The 23,998-nt window shown below is 41.6% G+C and overlaps 5 protein-coding genes across 5 annotated transcripts; 3 read left to right on the plus strand and 2 right to left on the minus strand.

The window, feature by feature from the left end:
* LOC130693218 (mRNA export factor GLE1-like) lies at positions 1–6,229 on the minus strand. Its single transcript, XM_057516344.2, has 11 exons — positions 5,712–6,229; positions 5,465–5,628; positions 5,195–5,410; positions 4,786–5,136; positions 4,548–4,698; positions 4,214–4,494; positions 4,096–4,154; positions 2,015–2,495; positions 1,653–1,957; positions 1,411–1,532; positions 1–1,359 (listed from the first exon to the last, which is right to left on the minus strand). Exons 1-11 carry the CDS (start codon positions 5,917–5,919, stop codon positions 104–106), a joined length of 3,594 nt encoding a protein of 1,197 aa, XP_057372327.1. The 5' UTR covers positions 5,920–6,229; the 3' UTR covers positions 1–103.
* Positions 3,376–4,101, plus strand: LOC130692950 (rRNA N6-adenosine-methyltransferase METTL5-like). The gene has a single exon (XM_057516051.2). The coding sequence runs from the start codon at positions 3,392–3,394 to the stop codon at positions 4,040–4,042; it is 651 nt and encodes a 216-aa protein (XP_057372034.1). The 5' UTR covers positions 3,376–3,391; the 3' UTR covers positions 4,043–4,101.
* Positions 3,665–23,736, plus strand: LOC130692311 (vitellogenin-like). Its single transcript, XM_057515395.1, has 17 exons — positions 3,665–3,669; positions 15,903–15,948; positions 16,035–16,336; positions 16,473–16,896; positions 16,988–17,133; positions 17,204–17,341; positions 17,399–17,563; positions 17,628–17,867; positions 17,941–18,473; positions 18,535–18,703; positions 18,767–21,004; positions 21,071–21,290; positions 21,364–21,836; positions 21,909–22,082; positions 22,151–22,579; positions 22,654–23,313; positions 23,389–23,736. The coding sequence occupies exons 2-17, from the start codon at positions 15,912–15,914 to the stop codon at positions 23,575–23,577; spliced, it is 6,537 nt and encodes a 2,178-aa protein (XP_057371378.1). The 5' UTR covers positions 3,665–3,669; positions 15,903–15,911; the 3' UTR covers positions 23,578–23,736.
* On the plus strand, positions 6,432–11,970 carry LOC130692348 (DDB1- and CUL4-associated factor 1-like). The gene is made up of 12 exons (XM_057515453.2): positions 6,432–6,555; positions 6,741–6,862; positions 6,948–7,095; positions 7,160–7,835; positions 7,937–8,865; positions 8,940–9,188; positions 9,252–9,473; positions 9,530–9,685; positions 9,745–10,058; positions 10,123–11,009; positions 11,077–11,815; positions 11,889–11,970. The coding sequence occupies exons 2-11, from the start codon at positions 6,750–6,752 to the stop codon at positions 11,793–11,795; spliced, it is 4,413 nt and encodes a 1,470-aa protein (XP_057371436.1). The 5' UTR covers positions 6,432–6,555; positions 6,741–6,749; the 3' UTR covers positions 11,796–11,815; positions 11,889–11,970.
* LOC130693093 (uncharacterized) lies at positions 11,956–12,597 on the minus strand. Its single transcript, XM_057516219.2, has 3 exons — positions 12,282–12,597; positions 12,066–12,218; positions 11,956–12,009 (listed from the first exon to the last, which is right to left on the minus strand). Exons 1-3 carry the CDS (start codon positions 12,465–12,467, stop codon positions 11,956–11,958), a joined length of 393 nt encoding a protein of 130 aa, XP_057372202.1. The 5' UTR covers positions 12,468–12,597.
* Positions 23,737–23,998: the final 262 nt, after the last annotated feature.

Genomic DNA, 23,998 nt, shown 5'->3' on the forward strand with positions numbered 1-23,998 from the left:
TTTTTCCTTTTCTGATATGTGTAAACAGCACAATAATGGAATTACACAGAAACACTGAAGCATTCTGACAAACTTTACATACAACAATACAAGTTAATTTATTCTACCAAAATCGGGGAGAAAGTTGCCCGGCAGGCGGTGCAATGCCTCCTTTTGTGATAGATTCATGTAGAAATTCTTCAAGTCGAGTAACTGGACCTCCTCCTGAACCTTTGGGGGTAACGTTTCGGATCATGGTAAAATATTCGGTACAGATCAGGTGAAGCATTTTCTGGAACTGTTTTCCGTATTCTTTTGACATTGCAGAACCAGCTACAGTTAAGAATTCGACCAAAATAGCGGATGTAATATCGTTGCGCGGTGATAAATTGAGGAGAGCGGCTAGGTATCTCCAGGCATGTTCTAACCCATGAGGATGAGGTTGATTGCGTCTTGGTAAACTAATTAGAACGGCCGCATACAGACGTACAACCCCCGACATTCTTTTCAGATACGTCGGTTGTTGCTCCACTTTTCCACCACTGTACCTGTATCCTAAAGACTTATAGTAGTCTTCATTGCTTTGGCCCTCTTGCTGGGGTAAATAATATGGGACAAGATATGGACATTGGCGATAAAAATGGGCAAGTACCAAGCGACCAAAAACAGGAAATTCTAACCAAAGTTCGGTAATTATGGCAGCAATTGGAAAAGCTGCCTTTGGATTAACGTTCACTTGATCCTCTCCTTGAGCTACCATTCTTCTCGCCAGCAAGTTAGTGCAATATTCTAATCCTCCAGGATGCTCGGTAGCCCTTACCATTCTTGACCCGACATGCACAGCGTTACCTTGCAAGAGGCTTCTGAGTCTGTCGAGCTTATCCTGAAGGTGCTGCCCAGACTGGTCTGATATTTCGTTGACAGGATGAAGGACGGCTTTCTGTAATTCGAATCTCAATGTCTTCAGTGATGAATCACTGGAAAAGGCAGCAGTGTTGGCTTCATACTGACGAAGTTCCGCTTGCAGTTGTGAATACACTAACAAATCTTCCCTTCTAACGAAATCAAGGTCCTGATGTCCTCCGTTCGAGTCACAGGTCTTCTTCTCAAGGCGACCAAGTTGATCATTTCGCTGTTCTTGCTTTACCGCAGAAGAGGTAACTGGCATTACTGCTGACGAAGGTAAGGCGGGCTCTGGCTGTTGACGCTTAGACGAAGCATTTTTCTCTTGAACAATGGCATTATTTCTCGCAATATCGTCTCTGATGACTTCAACAAGATCTTCGACCTGCTTAAGGATGTCTTCACTGCGTATCGCGCTGTTGAGGGGATCTTCATCGTTTACATTGTTTACAACAACCTGAAACTGAGCTTTTAAAGCTAAAACGGAATTTTAGTTAAGGAAACCACGAGGAAGATCAAATAACGAACCAGCTACGCGGTCGACTTTCATTTGAACAGTCGGAAGAAAAGAATCCCTTTCCTGGCATGAGGTTATGGACTCGCTAAGAAATTTCAGAAGCGATTCCAATTTACTAGAGCTTATTTCTTTCCTAAAAAAACAACAGAAAAGCATAAATAAAAATGCATACTTGTGTAGATACAAACTACATTCAGAACTAAATATGGTACACCAGCAAATACAATAAATAAAGTAAATGCATCGAGAGTACCGTCGTTTTGCTTCCGCTCTATGCAACTCTAACGTCTTCTTCTTCAAACCTTCCTGCAACTCTTTTTCCTGAATCGACTTTATTTCTTTTAGTTTTTGATCAAGTTGATCTTCTTTCTGTCGAAATCGCTGTTTTGCTTCATCTTGAAGGCGCTGGATGGTCCTTTCAACATCTACCTGAGACTCTCTTTTTGGCACGAGTCTTTCTTCAAGTTCTTGCTTCTTCCTAAGACATTCCTCTTCATCACTTTTCCTAGAAACTTCTTTGAAATCTTCTATTTTTTTCATGAAGCTGGTTGCTGTTGACTAAAAATCAAACAAATAAATGAACTCAGATATCAACTGGAATCTCAGCAAACTTACCAAACGCTGTTGTTCTCTTAGCTCAAACAACCGCATAATCATATGATTGCTCAAGTTATAGACTGGTGTTGTTTCCTCTAGCTGATTAGTATTGCGCATCATTAAGAGTTCTTGTTGCCATTTAAACTGGTTGATGCTTTTTTCAGTATGCTGTACCGGAGTATCCATTAACAAGCTAGGTCTGTTATTCAAACCAGGATTTGGATGGTGCACAGAATACTGATGCTGAAAGTATTGACTATTAATAGACTTTTCTGGTGATGGAGCAGGGTTTTGGTCAAATATGTTCTCTGACAAAAGGACACCGGATTTACTATTTGATGTTGATTGTTTGATGGGTTCCAAAGGATCACGGTCATATACTATTTGGCCCTTAGGTGTTCTACTTAATGAAGTCATAGTTTCCTTTAAAGGAGATTTTGCCATTTCGTGCCCATTATTTTCACTCATTTTTGAACAAGTTTCACTTACAACGATAAACCTTAAAAAATGTAAAATAACTTGTTAACCTGCTCGCCTTTGACAACTTCCTTTCAGATAACCCAGTACACAGCATTCACTACAGTAAACAAAAAAGTTTAAAAAATCATTGTCGTCTGTTTCTAACGTTGCCTGATATTTTTTTTGTTTTCTTATACAAGTTTGGCCAATTTGGCTATTAAATTTGAAAAGAAAAACAGACAGAAATAAATTTTTTAAAATAACAATATTCTCCGCCATTTTTTAACAAATAGCACATGTTATCTATATCGATTGAACAGATTAGTCGCTAAAGCACAGAACCAAATTTGACATGAAATCTTTAAATGTTTTATAACAGGTTGGTAGATGGTAGCACAATCGCAAGCTTGCAAGTTGGAACAGGTCTATGCACATAGTAGCCATGAAGAGGGATGTTAGTTTTATTTTTTTCTAATTGGCGATTGCGGTATATTCTTCTGACTGCGAAGAGATAATGACGTTTCAACCTCCAGTTACCCGTCAAGGTATTCTTTTGTCTTAAAATGGCGTGTGATCCGAAAAGTCATAACTTCTTCTAAACATATTCAAGATCAAAGTCGTAAAGTACTTGAGGAAGTCCAGCTGCAAAAAAAAATTTTGTTAAAACAGGGTGCTGCAGTTACCCTGAATCCCACACCAGCCTCTACTGCTATACCTGTGAGTTAAATTTTCCCAACACACTTTCAGTATGTTAACTGTTTGTTATACACTTTGGCAGAGTACATCTGATTCACTGAATCCAGCAATACGCCATGCTTTAACTCATGCTCACACTTCTTCCTTTGGATATTTTGTGGCCCAAGACTCTTCATTTGGAAATTTCATCTTACCAGTAATACCCAGGCTTGAAAAAATTGAACCAACCAAATAAGTACCATGGCTAAATTAATGAAGAGAAAAGAGCTTGAGCAGCATCTACAAGATCTAGATGGATTTTCAAAGCCAAAAATCCTTCTTGAGCAATATGAAACAAGAGCTCATATAGCTGCTTGTATGCTTCACACTATTGAAAGTGCCTATGGAGATTTGTGCCAGAAAACTGTTCTAGATCTAGGATGTGGGTGCAGTGTCTTGGGAGTTGGATCAGTGTTACTAGGAGCATCCTATGTTTTAGGGGTGGATATTGATGAAGAGGCATTGCAAATCTCAAATTCAAACATAAATCAGTTTGAGTTAAATGAAGTTGATTTGCTACATGCAGATGTGAAAATTTTACCTCTGATTTTGGGAGACAACAAAAAATTTGATACTGTTGTCATGAATCCCCCTTTTGGAACAAAGCATAACAAGGGATTAGATTCATTGTTTTTAGAAATTGGACTTCAGTGTTTGAGTGACAAAGGAGTATTGTATTCCTTACACAAATCGTCGACACGCGACTATTTTCACCGGAAAGCGCCTAGTTGGAAAGTGGATGCCCGCGTTTTGGCAGAACTGCGATACGATTTACCAGCTACGTATAAATTCCATAACAAGACTTCTGTTGACATTGAAGTTGACTTTTGGAGATTTGAAAAGAAAAATTAAGTGTATTCCAGCTCACACACACACAAATAATAATAATAAATGACGGCAATCACATTCGATTTTTTATCTTCTTTAGCATGTTGTTCTGTTCTAGGGCTGCTTTTCTTTTGCGCTAAACATAAAAAACACATAGATTTCCTCATATTTTAATCATATTTTGTTTAAAGTTACCATAGGTGTGGCAGCGGAGCCAACAATGTCGATGACTTCAGACAAAGTTTTCGGTCGGGTCGGAATCTCTTCAGGCTGAATCGTTGGGTCATTATTAGAAAGCAAGGAGGGTGGAATCTCCAAGGTTTTTCCAGGTGCTAAAGCCTCATACTGATGTCTTAGAGCTTGCAATTCGTATTCACATGTCGAGAGACCCAGTTTCAATTCGTATAGAAGGACCAAGTCACTACGAAGTTCGTTGAAGTTTTGGCATATATCCTCGGTAGGCATTGGGTTCAATTCTACGCTCAATAAAATAGTAACATGCGAATAAGATGAAAACGTATTTTCTTACCCAATCCAAGTTCTGTCAACATTTGTTCGATCGCTTTTGATTTTTTCTGGCCAACACTAGGAGGTAATTTCATCCGTTGTGAGCGCAGAAACACACCACTGGCTTTAAACTCCGGGAATTTAATTCCAGTATTAGGAGTCTCCACAGAAGGCTACTCTCCGTCAAGTTTTACGATTACCATGGAAAGAAAGAAAGATGAGCTTATGCACGTTGTAGAAAGAGAAAATTGATCAATTACCAGAAGCTCAAGTTTGGCTTTTGGCGTAACAAAAGGGGTATTTTTCTTTCTGATCTGTTGTTTTTTGTCAGGAGGGGTTCCTCGATGTGTTGAAGGGGAATGATCTGTCGCAGCACCCGTGACAGAGCCTCCACTGTCTGCAGCAGTGATAAGTTTTTGAAGATCCTGTGTTTTTCTTTCTCGATCCTTTTTTCGGGCTTCAATCTTTCTTAGCTCTTGAAGTAAGTTAGCTTCCTCTTCGACTTGCTCCGATGTCCGTTCAAATAGTCTTTTCAATTGTTCCTTCCGACGCTTTTCATTATCGGCATCATAAGCAATATTCTTAGGTTCGGGACCTGTAGTATGCCGAGCCTTCAGAACATAAAATTTGCATTACTAAATGACAATGTTAAACAGAAAGGACCCATACTTTGTTTAATATATTGCAGATATCATAATATCTTTCTTTCAATTCTTCAATTGATCTTTTTGAATAACGAACACTGTCCCAGCGGTCTTGGATAACCGTGAAACGTAAATCGAATTGCCGACAGAGATCGAACAAATGATCTGTTTCTTGCCTTGTCCAATTATCTAGCTGGAGTAAATGATACTCTTGATCCGTGTAAGAACAGACATGAACTTGCTAAAAATAAAATATTGTTGAGCTCTGAATTGATTTTGAACAATACAAGCCAACCTTATTAAATTTGGCAAAAGGATATTCTTTTCCTTCATCTGCTGCTCTACGCCAATGATGAAAAATTGCTCCATCCTTCCTGGCTGGATTGGTAAATGGCATCCATTTCCATGGTCTCACTTTACGAACTCCTAATTGAGCCTTTGTTTGCTTGTAACCTTTACCTGTGCAAAACATTTATTATAATTAAGCTCCAGTAAATTTTTTCTCTTAAAACTGATAATCACCAATACAAATAAAATTTTACCTGTATCAGTGGGGAATAGCGGTGCAGAATCTTTACTGTCATTGACTAAGAGATTGAAAAGCTCTCGTGCCATTCCCTCCGGTTTGCGTAAAACTTCATTTTTGGGTTTGTATTTCGGTTTCGGCTTTTGAGTTCCCATAATACTTTCTTTCGTCACCTCTGGTGTTCCCGGTCTCCCCAACTCCAGAATATCCAAAACATCGGCCATTTCTTCTCCTTTTTTTCAGTATCAACTTTATCGTACTACGACTAGCAATACTGACATAAACACGCAAATTAACTTTCAATAAATGAAATGCTAGAAAGAAAGGTATCACAGCTACAAACTCTAAGAAAGTCCAAAAAGCTTTTACAATACAGGTGATACAGCCGACAAACAATAATCATTCAATACGCCATGCGAAAACCGACAGTGCTGTCAAGTCATGAAATCAACTTCTAAATATGTCTTGGTTCTTGAATAACTAGTCTGGAATAACACATAAATAACCCCATGAAAATATGAAAAATGCACGAATGAGATGAGTTGGTCAGAAAATCTTCAATAGAGGTTAAATTCAGTTTTCCTTCATGAATTAAATTATATCAAATGAGATGACAGACGTTGTTTTCTGTGCTTCAATTCTAACAAAACAGACGAAACACAGCACCCAACACAGCAAAAAGAGAAGCAGGGAATACAAAAGACAATGGGAAACAACAGAATCCCTTAAACCATAGTCTGGCAATGCTGTTGGAAGTCTAGTAACAAGAAGAACGTGGTTGAAAATTGGTTCTTTCCTAAAGTTAAAAAGTTTGTTTAATAAAATTAGTTGTGATTTCAAGTAGACACTACTGTCTGAAGGTGAGTTGTTTAACGTTCAACAAGGATACTAACTTTTATATTTCAACTCCTACAAATATCGATAGAAATTGTTTGACTGTGGTTGTGAGTTTGCGGTTGGTTTCGAACGAACATTTTCATTCCTGATTTCAGAATACTTATGATTATAGCCTACTTAAAGTTGCTTAACGTAATCTACTTATTAGAAAATCAGAATGGCTAACGACACCGTCAATCTGACTGAAATGTCAGATGTCAGTGCTATTTTGAGGTTATTTGAGGAACACCACATAGCACCCACATTTGATCCTGTTCCATACCTGTCCAGGTATGTTGTTTGTTTATTTGAAAATGTTATCGTTACTTCATTTAATATCTCTCATTGCGTTTTTTTTTTACATCTATGGTATCAGACTGGCTGACCTTTTGGAGATAGAAACAGAAAACTACCTGAAAATGGATCCAGATCCTTTTGATGACCGTAACCCTTCTAGAAATCCGAATTGCAGTTTTGGACACATGCTGAAAGTCATATTCAAGAAGGAAGTTTTTATGCAAAAAGTATTGTCGTCACCTTTGCTAATCTTAAATAGAATTTTAATGAAAAATCTTTTTGTTGGAACAGTTAGTTGGAGACTATTTACGTGACACTTACTGGACAAGGTTAGGCATTTCAACCAGAGACTCCCGTGAACTAAATACTGCTGCAGCGCGTCTTGTGCTAGATTTAATGCCAGGATTAGAAGTGTCTGTTGTGTTCCAAGACACTGAAGGGCTGATCAACAGACTTTTCAGTTGGGCAGAAAAGGGTCCTGAACCACTTCAAAGCTATGCTACAGGATTATTAGCTGCTGCCATGGAGTTACAAGACTTGGCAGCAAATTTTCGCGAGTTAAATGCTCATTTAGCACCACTTATGTTGAAAAGGTTGTGGGAAATCCAAACAAAATGTCTCGAAGAGAGGAAAAAAGATGATCTTCCAAACGTGAAAAGGTGTTCGAAATTCTTGTGCGACCAACCAAGTACCTCGAGCAAAATTATTAAAAGTACAGGCACGAAAGGCAAAGCAACTTCTAGTTCAAAAATCCTGAAGGACGAAGATGCTGAACTCATGCCTGGGCCAGCCACTGATGATTTGGCCAGTGATAAAGGGAAACTACAAAAGAGTAATAAAGGAAAGAAATTTCAGGGAAGGATAAAAGCAGCCAAAGAGAGAAAGAATGGAAATGCCTCTTTAAATGGATCTGCATTGAATGACTCTAGTAACTCTTCGTGGGCTGAAATGGAATCGTATGTCATAGGTAAAAAAAAACTTCATCCAGTCAATTTTTTTTCATGCATGTATTGTATGTTATCGCATATGATACCATGACTAGGTTCAATACGTTTTCTTTCTATAAAGGAACATACCAAATGCATCCATTGACAGATTCAACTCGGCAAATTTTGATTTTGCGGTATTTAACACCCATGGGCGAATATCAAGAGTTACTAGTCCACATGTTCGAGCAAAACGCCCTCAAGCTAATTCTCAACTATATCAACTTTAGCGCGACGCGAGATTCACGTTTGTCGTTCGAAGCCCTGAAATATCTCGGAGCTTTGCTCTGTCACAAAAAATTTGCCATTGAATTTATTCATCATCAAGGACTACATCGCTTGCTTGAAATTCCACGGCCAAGTATTGCCGCCACAGGAGTAGCCATGTGCCTCTACTACATTGCGTATTGTGAGGATGCCATGGAAAGAGTGTGTCTCTTACCAGATCACGTTATTCAAGATCTTGTCCGTTACGCCCTTTGGCTCCTAGAGTGTTCTCACGAATCAGGACGATGTCATGCCACCATGTTTTTTGGAACATCGTTTCAGTTTCGCATCATTCTGGAGCAGTTTGATGCCCAAGACGGACTTCGCCGGCTGTACAACATGATAAGCACGTTGTCTATACTTTCAATGGAAGATGCCAACGATTTGTTGGATGACGATGAATCTCACGCCGCTCGCCAAACCGTCCGGCACGTGTGTTCAGCATTGAAGCGATACTTCGAAATCCATCTTGCTCTAAAAGTTGAACACCTTCAACGCATCAGGGTTCGTGAAATGGGGGGCTCTCCCCATCCGTCGACGCCGCCATACAAAGCAATTAAACTGAACCCGGATCAAATTATTGACTTGATAACAACGGCGCAAGAACTGCTTCCGTTTCGTGCTAGTTGGTCGCCCGTTAATGAATTTGTTAGCCTTGGTGGTATCCCTCTGCTTCTACAAGTTATCGCCATATCTTATCTATGGAATTTCACGGGCCGGGCAGAAACTGTTCGTAGCGCATTGGTAAATAATAATATATTTTTAAAAAGTTGCAGTACACATAGTTGACAATGAAACTTTTAATTAATATTTCGCAGGACGTTTTAGCGGTTTGTTCAGTCTCGTTCAGAGTTCAGATGCTATTTTGTGAGCATATTCAAATACCTGATGACGCCAACGCTGTAGGCATTAATATTCTGCTTGGGGCAGCCGAAGGAGATATAGTGGCTGATCCAGAAGTCCAGCGCGCCGCCCTTTGCGTGCTTATTCATTGCGTCTGCGCACCTGTTCATCGGGTTGGGGGTTCTGTTGGCAGATTCAATGGTAGCGCTAAAAGGCGCAGTGTGGTAACGTACTCCCTTATTCATATCAAAGGCATTCGATATTTATGGTATTTTTACTTCGTCTAGGCTAGCCGAACGAGCGAGGAAGTTCTCAACCAAGTTTGGGAATGTGTACGATCCCATAACGGAATTATGGTGTTAATGGATCTTTTGTCTGTTAAAACACCCATAACGGATGCCGATTCTATCCGCGCGCTAGCATGTAAGGCCTTACTAGGTCTCGCGCGTAGTGAAAATGCCCGACAGATCATGGGTAAACTACCTTTATTCACCAGCGGCCAGTTACAGGTAAATTACGTTAGTGAATGTTTTTCGAGTTGTGACTGATCATTTACCAAATACAGGTTCTTATGAGGGAACCAGTGTTGCAAGATAAACGTCAGGAGCACGTAAAGTTTCAAAAGTATGGACTTGAATTATTGGAACAAGTTTCCGGTCGAATCAAGTCCAATGTTAACGAGTTTGAATTGTCCTTAGCGAAGATACACAAGGCGGACGTGGTACAAGAATATTTCAAATATTGTATTGTTCTTTTTATGAGACTGACGTGTCGTATTAGGTGGCTCAAACGCGAATCCAATTTAATGAAAAGCAGTTGCTTCAACTAATCCATCAGCATCTACTAAGCAAAAATATGGTTGAATCGGCCTCGATATTAATAAAGGAAGCTGGACTCCCTCCCCTTCCCATAAAACAAGCCAGTTCTAACTTTCCACCCTACCGCGCTACAGGAAGCACCCCAGCTACACCTAGTAGATCAGGTCGTGTTAATTCGCAAGGGGCTGTGACTCTCCCAACAACTCCTGTTGCAGTTCCATCGACTTCAACCCCTACCCAACAAGCCGGAATGATTAAAGTGAATTTGGCCAGCAGGTAAAGCAGCATTTATTATGACAATGTATCAATGCTATTTATATTCCCAGCCTTCTTTTAACAGTCGACGGTTGCGGCCAGGAATGCCATCTCCTAGCACACAGCAAGGTAGCAGTACGCAGCACAGAGCTCTACAAAAGGTCACAAACTGGGATTCTCCTACAACGATGAATAAATCGATTAGTGGAGCCAATGGTGGAAATGCTGAAACTTCTCGTGGCGTTTCGTTAGATGCCATTGTCACCGAGTACTTGATGAATCAACATGCCCTCTGCAAGACGCCTATGGTGACGTGTCCACAATTCGACCTCTTTCAACCACATAAATGTCCAGATGCCAAATCAAAGAACACAGCACCAACAAATTTCGCAGTTAGAGTTCAAAAACGAGCAATTCACCCTCGATTTGGTGGATTAGACGGAGCAAGAATGGATCGCAAACTGGTTTACTCCCGATTCCGACCTGTTCGGACCTTCCGCAACGACTCCGAGACGTTTACTTGTTGCGCGTTTTCTCCTTGTGAGCAATTCCTTATGATTGGAAACCAAACAGGCGAGTTGAAGCTGTACAACGTCAACACAGCAGCTGAAGAGGCAACATATCAATGCCATGAAAACTACCTTTTCAACATTGAGCCAAACTGGACGGGCGATCTTTTGCTGACGTCGGGAATGTACCGCCCGCCTTTCTCTTGTTTGTGGGCTGTCGGTGATTTTTTCGACATGAAGTACTCCTTCGAAGAAGAAGAGTACGTCGAATTCAGCAAAACTGTACAAGACAAAATTGTTGGTACAAAAGGTGAAACCGCCACTGTGTATGATGTAGCTACTGGTAAAAAGCTGTTAAGCCTGACGCCAACAACATCCAACAATTATTCGAAGAACCGTGCCACTTTCCATCCCAGCGACGAGTTGATTCTTTCCGATGGTGTTCTATGGGACGCTGTGTCAGGTAACTTTTTCTAAAGCAAATCACTTTATCATTATGAATAATAACTGATTTATCAACTGCCTTTCAGGAACACAGATTCACAAATTTGATAAGCTGAATCAATCGCTGAGTGGAACTTTCCACCCGAACGGCTTGGAAATTATCTCAAGCTCCGAGGTTTGGGATATTAGGACCTTCCATTTGCTGCGAACAGTACCAGCACTTGACCAATGCCAAGTCACATTTTCAGCCTCTGGTGACGTGATCTACGCCGTCCATTTAGAAGAGGAAAGTAGAGAAGAACCCATGTACGATTCATCCTTCAAGACGTTAGACGCCGGGGACTACTCGTCTATCGCCACGATCGATGTCAAACGATGCATCTATGGGTTGTGTTCCAACAAATATGACACTCAGATAGCTGTGGTGGAGAATTCAAGAGAGTTCAATACCCCCAGCGAGTCTATAGTGCGACTCTATGATGTGGGTAGGCTACGGGATGACGAGGACGTTGGATCCGAAGTGGAGGATGAAGAAGGAGATGACGATGGAGGTGCATCAGAGAATTCCGATGAAGATTTGGAAATGTTAGATGAATTGGTCAACGGCGGTGGTGATGAAGATGGCATCGATGTGGAAATTGGTTCTAGCGATTCCTCCGACGGTGAACAGTTTGATGACGGTGATTCTGATGATGACGACGATGACACCAATTCATATTTTGGTTCTTCGGATGACTCTGAGTTCGACGAGGAGCTGTTTTCATTGAACGCTGACAGTAACAGCAGTGGCAGTAGTTCAACGTGAACAAAAGTCAGTTACGGATTGTAAGCTTCTAATAATACATTGTCTATTGTTTTCAATCACAATTGTATTTGGCTCCTTAAAATTTGATTTCAGAAGGCTGAATCACAATTCTTTGTTCTAGTTCTAATAATCACAATAGGTATGGTGACTCAGTAAAGGTCTATTTAGTGCCACCTCTTTCAAACTGGAGCCTGGCTTGATTTCCACGATTTGGCTGCAAAAAAAAACATGGTCACGATAGGTTGTATAATTCATTTGTATGATCCTTACCTTAACAATATTGGCATGTCTGGCCAATTCTTCATCCATGAGCTGAGATTCCCACTCATTGCCACTCTCTTCGTGTTCCACAGAATAATAAACTGGGGCAAACTGACGTCTTGATGCTTGTTTAGTGGTTCTTCTCCGGATTACAATAAAGATCTGTGTGAAATTATAAATGGTTATGTAAATCATTCAAGAAATAATAATTTAAATTTCATTTACTATTGCCGCAAGTGCAAGGAGGAGTCCAATAATTGCCAATGGTATTAGAACTACGCTAACAGTGTCATCGTGTGCAGGTGAGCCTGCAGTTTGATTGAAAAGAGTATCTGTGCTATTTCCAACATCAGTGGTTGTAGAAGTTTCGTTACTAATTGAAACAAAGCTGCCATTGTTCACGTGATCCATAGTACACTTAACAATACTTTTGTTCACCAGTCCCTTATCCGAAAATGTGAGAAATGAAAGTGCAACCAACAGGTCAAAAATATCTCAGTCGTGGATAACGGTGTTGTTATGTTTATATACTAAAACGCCATCTGATGGTCAATTTTGGTATCGTTTTCGGTCAAATTTCTTCATTTTTCGTCTCTCCTTAATGCTTGAATGTAGTTCTAACAGTTGACGTCTAACAGGTTATTGGAACAAGAGAAGAGGAAAACTACATAAAAATAACAGGCATAGAATACCACATGAATATTAAATGAACAGCCAGCATGACATGAACAGTCCTAGGTGCCTATCCTATACAGCATAAATGTTACTGTGGACTTGGACCTTCGCTTCGTACGGAAATACTGGAGATTATTTTAGTACATTCATGGGAAGGTTACACGGGAGCCCAAACAGAAGAGCTCTTCTCCATGCCTTCTAAAAAACTTCCAGCTGAAAGTGAAAATGAAAGATGGTTTTTGGACCTCATCGAAGCCTTAAAGGAAAGACAAAAATGCTTCGAAATAAAATGTCGCAACTTTCTGCATGGTGTACTAGCATGGTGTAACAACTCTTTGTTATAACGGCCTATCTCGGCTGAAGCCTGTTTGGGGTCTAGGTTATATATTGTCAGAGACGCCTAGTGGCCGATATTGAAGTAAAAGGTAAAGGCTGCACCTACTTGAAAAAATTTCTAAGTCCAAACAAGGGGACGTGTCCCATTATCCCATTACCTGTTACATATCAAAATTAACTTCTAACCTTTGTGTAGTTATATTATCGTATTTTTATGTTTAGTTGGTATAAAATGTGGAAGAAGTGGGAAAAAATCTTGTTTTTACTTGTTGTTTGTACGCGCCGCGCGTGGCCAGGTTACGTTAGGAAAGGAGAAAAAAGAAAGATTTATACTGGGTTTGAACTCGAGACTCCCGTACTGCAATCGAGTGTTCTATCCATTAGACCACTGTATTTGTAATCACTTTCCTATCGCGGTACTAGTATATCTCCTCAGTACTTCTAAGTAGTTCCGATGGTGGCGTCGGCTATATCTAACCTCAGTTAGGCCACACCCACCTCGTCAGAAAACAGGCTTCATTGGAGATAGGCCTTAAAATGGAGAGTTGTTACACCATGCTAGTACACCATGCTTTCTGCAGAAAAAAAAGATAATGGCAACAACGCTGATTTTGAAAATAGGCAACGTCCAAGCAAAGCGGCCTATTGTCATTAAAAAAAACAGTCTTCTGTGTCTTCGTGGGGAGTCACTATTTCTATGTGCACTATACAGATAGATCTGCGTTTTTTTTACAGAAAATACCATAGCTCAACTAGCTTCACCACGAGGTATTGTTCGCAATTTGTGAAGTTCAGCTCAAGGTTAGTTAATGTCTTACATACGTGGAATAATACAAGTAATATTTTACATTGGATATTCTAGGTCTTATTGCAGTACTTTGTTACTTTTGACTGCAAACAACATAATCCAGCTAGACCACCACCTTTTGATCATAGTTTTTGAAGTTGAGCTTAAATACGAATAAAAAAAATACCTGAAAAATGTGTCTTTTTTTTTTTTTTTTTTTAAATTAAGGGTTGCAATTTATACATAATAATATTTCAACGAAAAAAAAGGAATGGATACAAATGGGATGTAGGAGTGTTTCGGGTAGTCTTCTGGAGGTGGGAGGCTTAGTGGAATTTGTGGGAAGTGATACCGGGAGCTCAGAGAGATCCGTTTGGAAAGATTACATCCATTCCTTAGGATGCCCTTTTCCTCCCGTAGAAGTTGCTAAGGCGTGTTTTGTGCCGTCTGAGTAGTTCATCGGGCGATGGAGAAACCGGAATCATCTATGACGAAAATTGTCAACATCTCCATTTTACATTCCTGCACCCAAAGGATAATCTTCAGTTACTCATGGTAATCTTACGTTTATGGATAAATACAGTAAGGTAGTCAGTTAATAGACGTTGATAGTAAAAAAACGTAAGGCGTATTACGATGTGTCAATCCAAAATGGTACAAAATGTTGCATTTTTATATGAGTACGATCCGTTCAGTGTTAGTTGACATCGGGAAGTGTTAAAATAAGTTGTGATGGTGACCAAAGATAGTCAGCTAAACACACTACTAGCTATTGGAACGAAAAGGGAAAATTTGGAACAGGAAACAGGATGATTTGATAAAAACTAAATCCTTCGTCTTCATTCCGAATATGCCGAAAAATATACATTAAATAAGTATTTTAAATAATTAACAAATGTAAAAATAAGTACTGTCGTTCACAATCGTCGAGATAAGTGTCGGGGGGGGGGGGGGGGGGTTACCTTTAAAAAAATTCCAACTTGGTGAAAAAGTTTGTACGATTTGACATTTTTTTTCTCATGCTGTTGACAATATGCTCATCCTTCTTCCTGCTTCTAAAAAAGTTCTATCCACCCTCCCTTGCCTCGTGAGTTTTTTATTAGAAAGTGGTTGCAGTTATACAGATAAAGTTATAGATAAAGGTTTTAGTGTTACAATGTGTCTTCTTTGACTTGACTACAAGTAGCCAAATTAAAGCCATTTGCCGATAAAAAATCGTTTACTCATCCAAACTACTTTGTCAAAAATTTTAGTTCAATAACCGGACATTGTCAGGAAGACGTTGTGTTATTTGATGTGTTCAAAGTGCGCCATTCGAGCTTGGACGATTGCACGCTTGCAAAATGTAAAATAAATAATAATTTTAAAAATCCCTTGAAAGTGAGAAGCATCTTAATGGGACAGACTTTTCGAGTTGGGGGGAAGTTGTTGTGGAGTTCAGCACGCAGTTGGAAAGCGAAATGAGATCCTAGATAATATGGACCGGAAATTAGCTGTTTTTACCAACATGATTCGCCATCAGCGAGGCAAGTACACAGATGAAACTGAGACTCGTTTGCTTTTTCAGGTCATGCGGGTTTGATGGTCAAACCCACGCTGCGTACAGCGCAACTGGAGCTTGATAAAGACGAAAAATTATGTAGAAATTAAAATAGACAACTAATTTTGTTATTGCGGTTCCTCGCGTTTGTCTACAATCGCCCTTGCAAATTCACTGTACACTGATCCCATAATTGGTAAAAGAACCTTTTGGGAAAGCAATGGTGGTGTGATTCTGTAATCGATGAGCTGGGCACACACAGCTAAGCAAATTTTGGAAGCGCAAAGATGTGGAAATTTTAAATTGAAGAGATATATGTCGAGCAGTCTCAGCAGCTCACGATGCGTTTTTTTTTTGCGCATGACCTCGTTATATTAGAGGTTATCTGTGAAGCGCATACGAGTCTAGTTGAAATCCGCTGATGGGCCATCTTTGAGGAAGGCTACATAAGGCGAACTTTCTCACGTGCCACAACTGTGTTTCGTCTCTTTACCCATTGCCGCAATTTTTGAGGCACATGGTTACCAAGATGCGATTCTTCGCTCTTTTTATTGGTATTATACTAATTCATTAATTTTTTTTCTTTTACTTTTAAAATAGTTTTCCTTAACAAACCTGAACATTGCACTACGAATTCTAGTGATTGCGGTCAGTGCCTGCGCTGGCAAATCCGTCGAAGGACCCCGCCGTGCCGTTGTATCGATTTCGAATGATGAAATCAATGGCAAAGTTATCTTTGAGCAGGCTTCTCCTAAAAGCCCGGTAAAGATCCGCGGCACCGTCTATGGCCTGGAGCCGGGCATGCACGGCATGCACGTGCACGAAGGTCACCAGCTGGGAGCCGATTGCCACCAGGTTGGACCTCATTTCAACCCGACTGGCAAGCACCACGGAGGACCCCGTGATCCTAACCGTCATGTTGGTGATCTCGGTAACATCAAGGTAAGCTTGATATGCTATCTGTTGTCTTAAGCTATTGTAATATTGTTCAAATACTGTATACGAACAATTATTTTATTTTATCAAACGATAGTTTTTTCAATTGCTAAAAAATTATTATGATGACAAACAATTACAGGCCATACCATCCGGCCAGGTTTCTCGGGCAGACATCAGCATCTTGTCCCAGGTGATGTCTTTGTACGAAGACCAGCCAAACAGCGTCCTCAACCGTGCTCTGGTGATTCATGCCAATGCCGATGATTTGGGTCGCGGTAACGGCCCCGAAAGTCTTAAAACTGGCAATTCGGGTGCTCATATCGCTTGTGGTCTCATCTCTCTTGTCGACGTCGATGAACAAAATATCGAAATTGACGAACAACTAGTCAGTGGTCATCACCAACATGGACACCACGGACATAACCATAGCCAAAATGTTAACACACGCTCTGCTGAGAGCAAGCCATTGAAAGGTTTGGAGGATTGGTCTTCCTTTGAAACGATCAAACCCACTAAACCCCACGATGGTTTCGAATTGAAAACTGCTGTTCCTACTCACAACGGTATTTAATTTGTTTTGTTTTTTTCTTTTGTTAACGTTTAAAAAACAAATTTTAACTAAAATTTTTCTTACAACAATATTGCTGAAATTAGTTTGGAAAGTTGGTCGCGTCTATGAATATAACTACTCTGGTTTCCTTTCAACCGGTATGATGGGTATCAGCCCCATTATCTCTGGAGGATCAATTTCAGGCCGTCTGACCGTTGAACCCGTGGATCACAGCACCATCAACATTGCCGTAAGTTTTATTAATACACAGTAACGGCAAAAACAATTCCCTCTAATTTGACAAAAAATCAATTTACCAGTTCACCAACTTGAGTGGAAAAATGTTCAATGAGGCTGTTTTAGAAGAATTTATTAAGGCCGATCCTGGCACCAACGTCCCACTGATGGATAAGGAACACCTTATTAAACCAATTCAGATGAAGATTGTCAATGGCAAGGTAAAAGAATATTTGCAGTTTTAAATTTGAAGATGATAAATTCTTCTGTCATTGTAGATTGAATATGTTGCCATCAGCAAGTCGGAACCTCTGTGGACCGTCAATTTCAAGCGCGCCGTAGCCGCTCAACTGCAACTGCAGCTCGATGGAGCTTCTGGTGTCTTCCACAAAGAAGAACACGGTGCCTACTACGCCGAGAATACCGTCTACTACACAATGGAGGTAATTTGGAATGCTTTTTAGTCGTTTTTACTCAGCATTTAACTATGAAAATATTCCATTTCAGGGTTGTACCAGTGGTGAATGTCAGACCTGGTATCACATTAGCCGCATCCCCAAGCAGCAGTTGGTTTCCAATCCGCAATTGCTGGCTGTACCTGAGCTCTGCGAGGGTTTCCCTGTTTACGAAATCGTCAAGAACCGTGATTTTGACAAATGCCAAAACCTGCCCGTGTTTAACTATATCAGCACACCTGGTATGCAGTGCGACGTCACTAGCGGCGCAAGCTGTCAGAACGAGTGGGCGGTAGGTGATCAATTTGCTTAATGTGTATTCAAAATTTGTATTATTCATGATTTTCATCCTTTTTTGTTATTAGCATGTGGACCTTGTTAGGATTCTCGGTTGCAAAATCAACGAAGAAACTTTTATCGTTCAACGCATCAAGACCATGGATCGCTTGGTTACCAAGCCTCTTGCTTATGAAACTGAGGCCCTTGAAGGTTTGACCATTCAGAAAATCGAGTTGGTGGACATCAAGAACCAGAAAAGCGATCATACCATGATGAAGATGCCCGCTGATATCCAACACTACAAATCCTTGACTTACGCTTACGATGAAGAGCATGCTACGGAAGGTTCCCGTATGAGCCAACCAGGTCTTCGTGATATTAACACTCCGTTGGTGATGGATGTTGGTAACGAAAAAGCTATCGAGGAAGCTGATCGCCTCTTGTCGGAGATCCTTCGTGATATTGAAGGCACCGAATACTACACTGATCCCAGTGGCAAGTTTGTCGCTGATAAAATCGAAATGATGCGTAAAGCCATCTCCAACTTGGAGTACCCTGAGCTTTTCGCCTTTGTTTCCAAACATTTGAGCAAGGAAAGTGACGAATGGAGCCCCGTCAGGTAAGATTACTTAAAAATGTAAAATCAATTTCGTCAAGTAAATTTCACTTCATTCGTGCAGCCAAGTGATGTTGGATGCTTTGGTCATTGCTGGCACCAACCCATCTTTGATGGTCGTCCGCGAATGGATCCTCAAGGGCCGTCTTCAAGGCGAACAGGCCGTCCTTTCTATATCCACGCTTCCTGCTACCGTCAAGACCCCCACGAAGCAGCTTTTGATCAACTTAATTGTAATAGAAATTTTTACATTTTTTTCTTATTCATATTACACAATCTGGTTATTTTGTCAATAGGAATTGATGAAATCTGAAGTGGTCGCCAGCAACAGAGACTTGAAATTTGCCACAGCCTTGTCCGTTTCACGTCTCGTCTACCAGGCTTGTGTCAACAGCACTACGAGCACAAATTTGTTCCCCAAGATGATTATGGGCGAATTTTGCTCCGTTCGCGACCCACTGGTGACTCGCCAGTTGGTTCCTTGGCTCAACGAGCAGCTGAAGAAGGCTAACGATGACATTGAGCGCATCGCGATGATGGCCGCTTTGGGTAACATCGGTCACGAAGTTATTCTGCCTTCCATCTTGCCCCACATCAGCAGCTGCGAGCCCAGCAGCCACTTTGAAGCCGAATGGTACGAACGCCATCGCCGCTCCATGCGCGACGACGAAGAGCCGATGATGAAGAAAGAATGGAGAAAGAAGTGGCTGGCCTACAAGAAGAAGCATCACAATAAGGATGCCTCCGTCGAAGAATTGTTGGACCAATTCGAAGAAGAACTTCGCAGTGAGATGGAGGAGGAAAAGGCTGGTAAAAGCCATAAGAAGACTCACAGGCCAGAACATAAAAAAGAGAACAAGAAAGATAACAAGAAATCGGCCAAGTTGAGCAAGAAGGATGAAAAGAAAGAACGAAAAGCTGCCAAGAAGGATGAGAAAGAGTATGAAGAATTAGAGGAAAATATCAAGATGGACGAGAAGGAGGACAAGGAAGCCTTCAAATCCGCCAAAAAGGAAGAAAAAGATGAATTCAAATCAGGCAAAAAAGATGAGAAGAAGGAAATCAAATCCATGGTGAAAGAAGAGAAACAGGAAATGAAAAAGATGAAATCCGAAATCAAGACTGAAAAATCCAAGGAAAAGGAATTCGAACTGTTTAATGAATTCACTGACGAGGAAGACGTTGTTACCGATTTTGAAGAAGCTGTCGAAGAAGAAGAGGATTCGCTATCGATGGAGGATGTTGAAGACAGGGCTGCCTGCAACATTCTCCGCACCAAAGCCATCTATGCCCTCAGCACCATGGCCGTCAACAAGGAGGAGATCGTCTCCAAGATTTTGATGCCCATCTACTTCAACAAAGCCGAAGAAACCGAGATCCGTTTGGCCGCTCTGTCTCTGCTCTTCATCAGCAACCCTCCCGTCGCTTTCTGGGAACGCGTTGCCTTGAGCACCTGGGTCGAGCCCAACGACCAAGTCTCCCACTACATCTACACCACCATCGCCAGCTTGGTCAGCAACAAGGACCCCAAGCGCCGCGACATTACTCAACGTGCCGAGGCCGTTTTGCCCATGATGAAGCCCATGCGCTGGACTTCTTTCGTCTCTTCCAACTACTTGAAGGCCGGTTACGAGGAGAAGAGCCGTCTCGGTTACATCACCAAGACCGTCAACTTCCCCGGATACGAATCCTTCATTCCCTCTAACCACTACAATAGTTTGTACCTCACTTTTGGTCCTTGGTTCACTCGTCTGTTTGACGTTTCCATCAACAGCAAGCAGCCAGAGAAGTTCCTTGACAAATTTTTGGGCAAAACTTTCCTCCGTGGAAAATCCGACAAGGACGAGTCGCTGCACACTCATCCCGATCTAGAGAAAATCCAAAAAGAACTGAAAATTGAAGCTCGTGCCACCGGTCAACCCGAAATTTTCATCTACGTCAACTTCATGGACAATTACCAACGATTCTTGGCCATCACTCCTTTGACCATTGAGAAAATGGCGGAGAAATTGATCCGCAGCAGTGTTGAACGTAGTGTTAAGAGCGAATCTTCCTTCAGCGTACACAAAGTATTGCCCATGATCGATGTTTTCGTGCGCGTCCCATCAGCCATGGGTCTCGCATATTCAGGCATCGCCCAAGTCCGTCTCTTTGCCTCCGTCAAGACCAATATTCGCACCAATGTTGACTTCAAATCGATGAAAACTTTGAAGGCTCAGACCGAAGGTACCATCATGCCCGTCTTCAATTTGGATATCTGCAACAAAATCACCCTTGAGATGCCTTTCAGCCACTCATATCCGACTGCTGGTGTTCATGTTGAAATGATCGCTGCTATGCCTGGTCGTTTCTCCATCATTGCCGATATGGACAAAGCCAATATTGAGACCACCTGGGAATTTTTGGGTAGCAAATTGCGTCTGGCCCGCCATGCCGTTATCCCATACACCACCATCCGCAAACTGGGTGATTACACTCCGTCTTTGCTCCTACCTGAAACCAAACCCATCATGCTTCTGAACAAACCTTTGCAGGTATTTTATTACTCGTTTTCATGAATATCAAAGTGTCATAAACTAACGATTTTATTTTCCATTAAGACTGAAACTTCTTTCGGTGGACAAGCATTGGGCTTGAACATGTTGTTGACTGAACGCGGTGATGTTCAGGCGTTGCGAGCCCCCAACGCTTACAACCAAGATTGGTTCGGTTACTTGCTCTTCAGCGCTCTGCCATCCACTCTTCGCTATCACGAGACCAACCTCTTTTTGGACCAGGCAAAATCTGAGACCAAGATCATCAAAAGCTCTTTCTCCATTGGTAAAGTCATCGTAAAATATCTATGAAAAATAATTTTATTCACTTTGACATGAAATACGTCCTCCTGCTCTAGCTGTTAAACAGGGTGAAGACGTCAACTCTGAGCTGCTAGAAGAAGAAGAACGTGAAAACAAGGGTCTAATGAAGAAGATGAAAAAGGTTGATGAAAGAGACGTCTTCGAGGAATTCGGTAGAAAAGAACGCAAATTCCAGGAACTTTTCAGTCAGATGGCAGAGCCTGTTGGCTATTCTCTCGATATGGCCGTTGAGTTAGTTGGCAGTGCCAGACCCCGTGTTTTCGGTACCTCACTTTCTTACGGAGTTGGAGATTACGGTCGATCACACCGCGGTAGCCTCAAGGTGGAGAAACGCTTCCATTCGGAGATGGGAGAAAACTTTGTTTTGTGTGTCGATGTTGACGCCAAACTTCCCAGGCCGTCTGTAGTCCGTCGCGAAGAATTCTTGCGTGATGATATTTCACGCACATCTTCCATCAAGATTGGTTTCGGCAAATCTTGCACTGACGATCGCAAAATCATCATTAACGTAATTCCCCTATATAAACAAAAGAATATTCGTAAAAAATTATGGTGATTAAACTATTGTACACGTTTTTAGGCTCAAATGGCCCGCAGTGAGGACGAAATTCCTTCAACCATCCAATCCAAGATGCAGGAGCGTGAATGCGCTAAGCAAGAACTTTTCGGACGTGGGGTTAGCGAAGAGTGCTTGTCTACTCGCCGCTTGGCTTCGATCCTGAACAAGGGAGTTATGACCATCGACTACAACGAGGTTTTTAAGAGAATTTTTTTTTGTCCTAATTTTCAATGCAAAGAATTTGAACTAATTTTCAAATGTAGATGCCCGGATTCGTGCGCAACGTGACTACCAAGGCGAGCAACCTTTTCCGCCGCTGGATGGGCGAACACATGTCGGACAACCAGGTGGACGTTAAGAATACGGCCAACCAGATCCGCATTGAAAGCGTTTACTATCCAATCATTGGTTCCATGGATCTGCGTGTCTACAAACCTGAATCGAATACATTCTACCACGGCATCAATATCCATCCTTTGGCCGAAGCCGTCCTGCCCTTCAATCCTCGTCTTACCGCTTTCCGCGCTGTTTATGGTGGTCCAGGTCTCTGCATGGTTGATCGCGATTCCGTTACTACCTACGATGGCCTCACCTACAATACTTCTATCGAAGGCTGCGATCAGCTCATCACCAAGGACTGTTCCGGTCGCTACAAAATGGCTGTTTTGGCTCGTGAAGAAAAGAACGCAAAAGTAAGCGTCGTTTTAAATGCCGAATGTTGAAAATTGTTTTAAAGCATGGAATTTTTGTTTGTATATTTTCTTAGGTTGTGACTGTGTACTTGAACCGTGAAAAGATCGAGATCAACCCCGCTCAAAAGAAGGCCAAGATCAATGAAGTGGAACACGTCTTTAACGACGTTTCCCGCGTTTACCAGGTCAGGGATGTGGATCAGAACATTATTGCCCTTATCCGCGTGACCAGTGACGGATTTATGGAAGTGGATTCACCAAGCCATATGATCCGCGTAACTGCAAGTGCCGAAGAGGTCATCCTCCTGAACTCCCCCATTCATCGTGGACGCTTGTGTGGCCTGTGTGGTTCCCAAACAGGCGATAAGATCACTGACCTGGCTGGACCCAAAAAATGTCCCCTGCCTGAAAACTTGATGAGTGTTGCTTACGAGTTGAGGCAACCGGCTGGATGCAAGAGCGCTCAAACACCCGGAGAAAAAGAGGTTCTGCGTCGTATTCAAGACAAATGCATCAAAGAAGAATCGCATGCTGTTTTTGGACTCACCGATAGACGTCCCATGGCACCCATGTTCCAGCAGCACGTCCTATCAATGGGCATCCGCAGTGCCGAAACTGATTGTGAGCTCTCCCGCAACCGCATGATTCATCGTGGACGTAAGCGCTGTTTTTCAGTCGAGCCAGCCCTGAAGTGTTCACCTGGATGCCAGCCAGCTGAATTTGAAACTGTCAAGGTAGAGTTGAAATCTTAAAAATGTGATTACCATATCCCATTAAACTTGAGTATGTGTACGAATTCGTATGAATAGATGGGATTCCATTGCCTTCCAAGCGGACCGCTATCCGATCAGCTGAAGGAGGCCCTACCCATTCGTCCATTGGATGAGTTGGCCGGAATGGAGGTAACTAATATGGCTGTTTTGCGCGTGCCGTCGTCCTGCGCTCCCTCTAGTATCCGTGTGGAAGATAAAGAGCCTAAATCGCATCGTCGCCATTAAAATACTAAAGTGAACTGTTTGAACTGACTTAGACTACGGAATAATGGCTGGTTCACCCCCATTTATTCTTTTATTTCGAGAAAAATAGTAATTATTTTAACGTGTATTGTAATTGGGGAAATCTATGGAAATATAATAATATACAATGAAACGTTTTAACATGCGAAAATATTTTACCGAGAAAATTACAGTAGGTATGCTTTTCGTAATAATAACCTCTTCTAGGGTCTCTTCGTACAAATTTACTTCCATTTTTCAATAAGATGATAAAACTGAACCACAGGTCTATCACCTCTCAGTTGGCAATTAGTCGTCAACTCAGAGAGCCTCTGTCTATCTAAGGTGGTGATTGAAAGAGACCTAGGACCCGCAATGAACCCCACGCTTTCGCCACCTTCTTCCGCACTCCGCATTCCCACTA

The sequence above is a fragment of the Daphnia carinata genome, chromosome 1 (genome assembly GCF_022539665.2).
Source record: "Daphnia carinata strain CSIRO-1 chromosome 1, CSIRO_AGI_Dcar_HiC_V3, whole genome shotgun sequence".
Taxonomy (NCBI): domain Eukaryota; kingdom Metazoa; phylum Arthropoda; class Branchiopoda; order Diplostraca; family Daphniidae; genus Daphnia; species Daphnia carinata.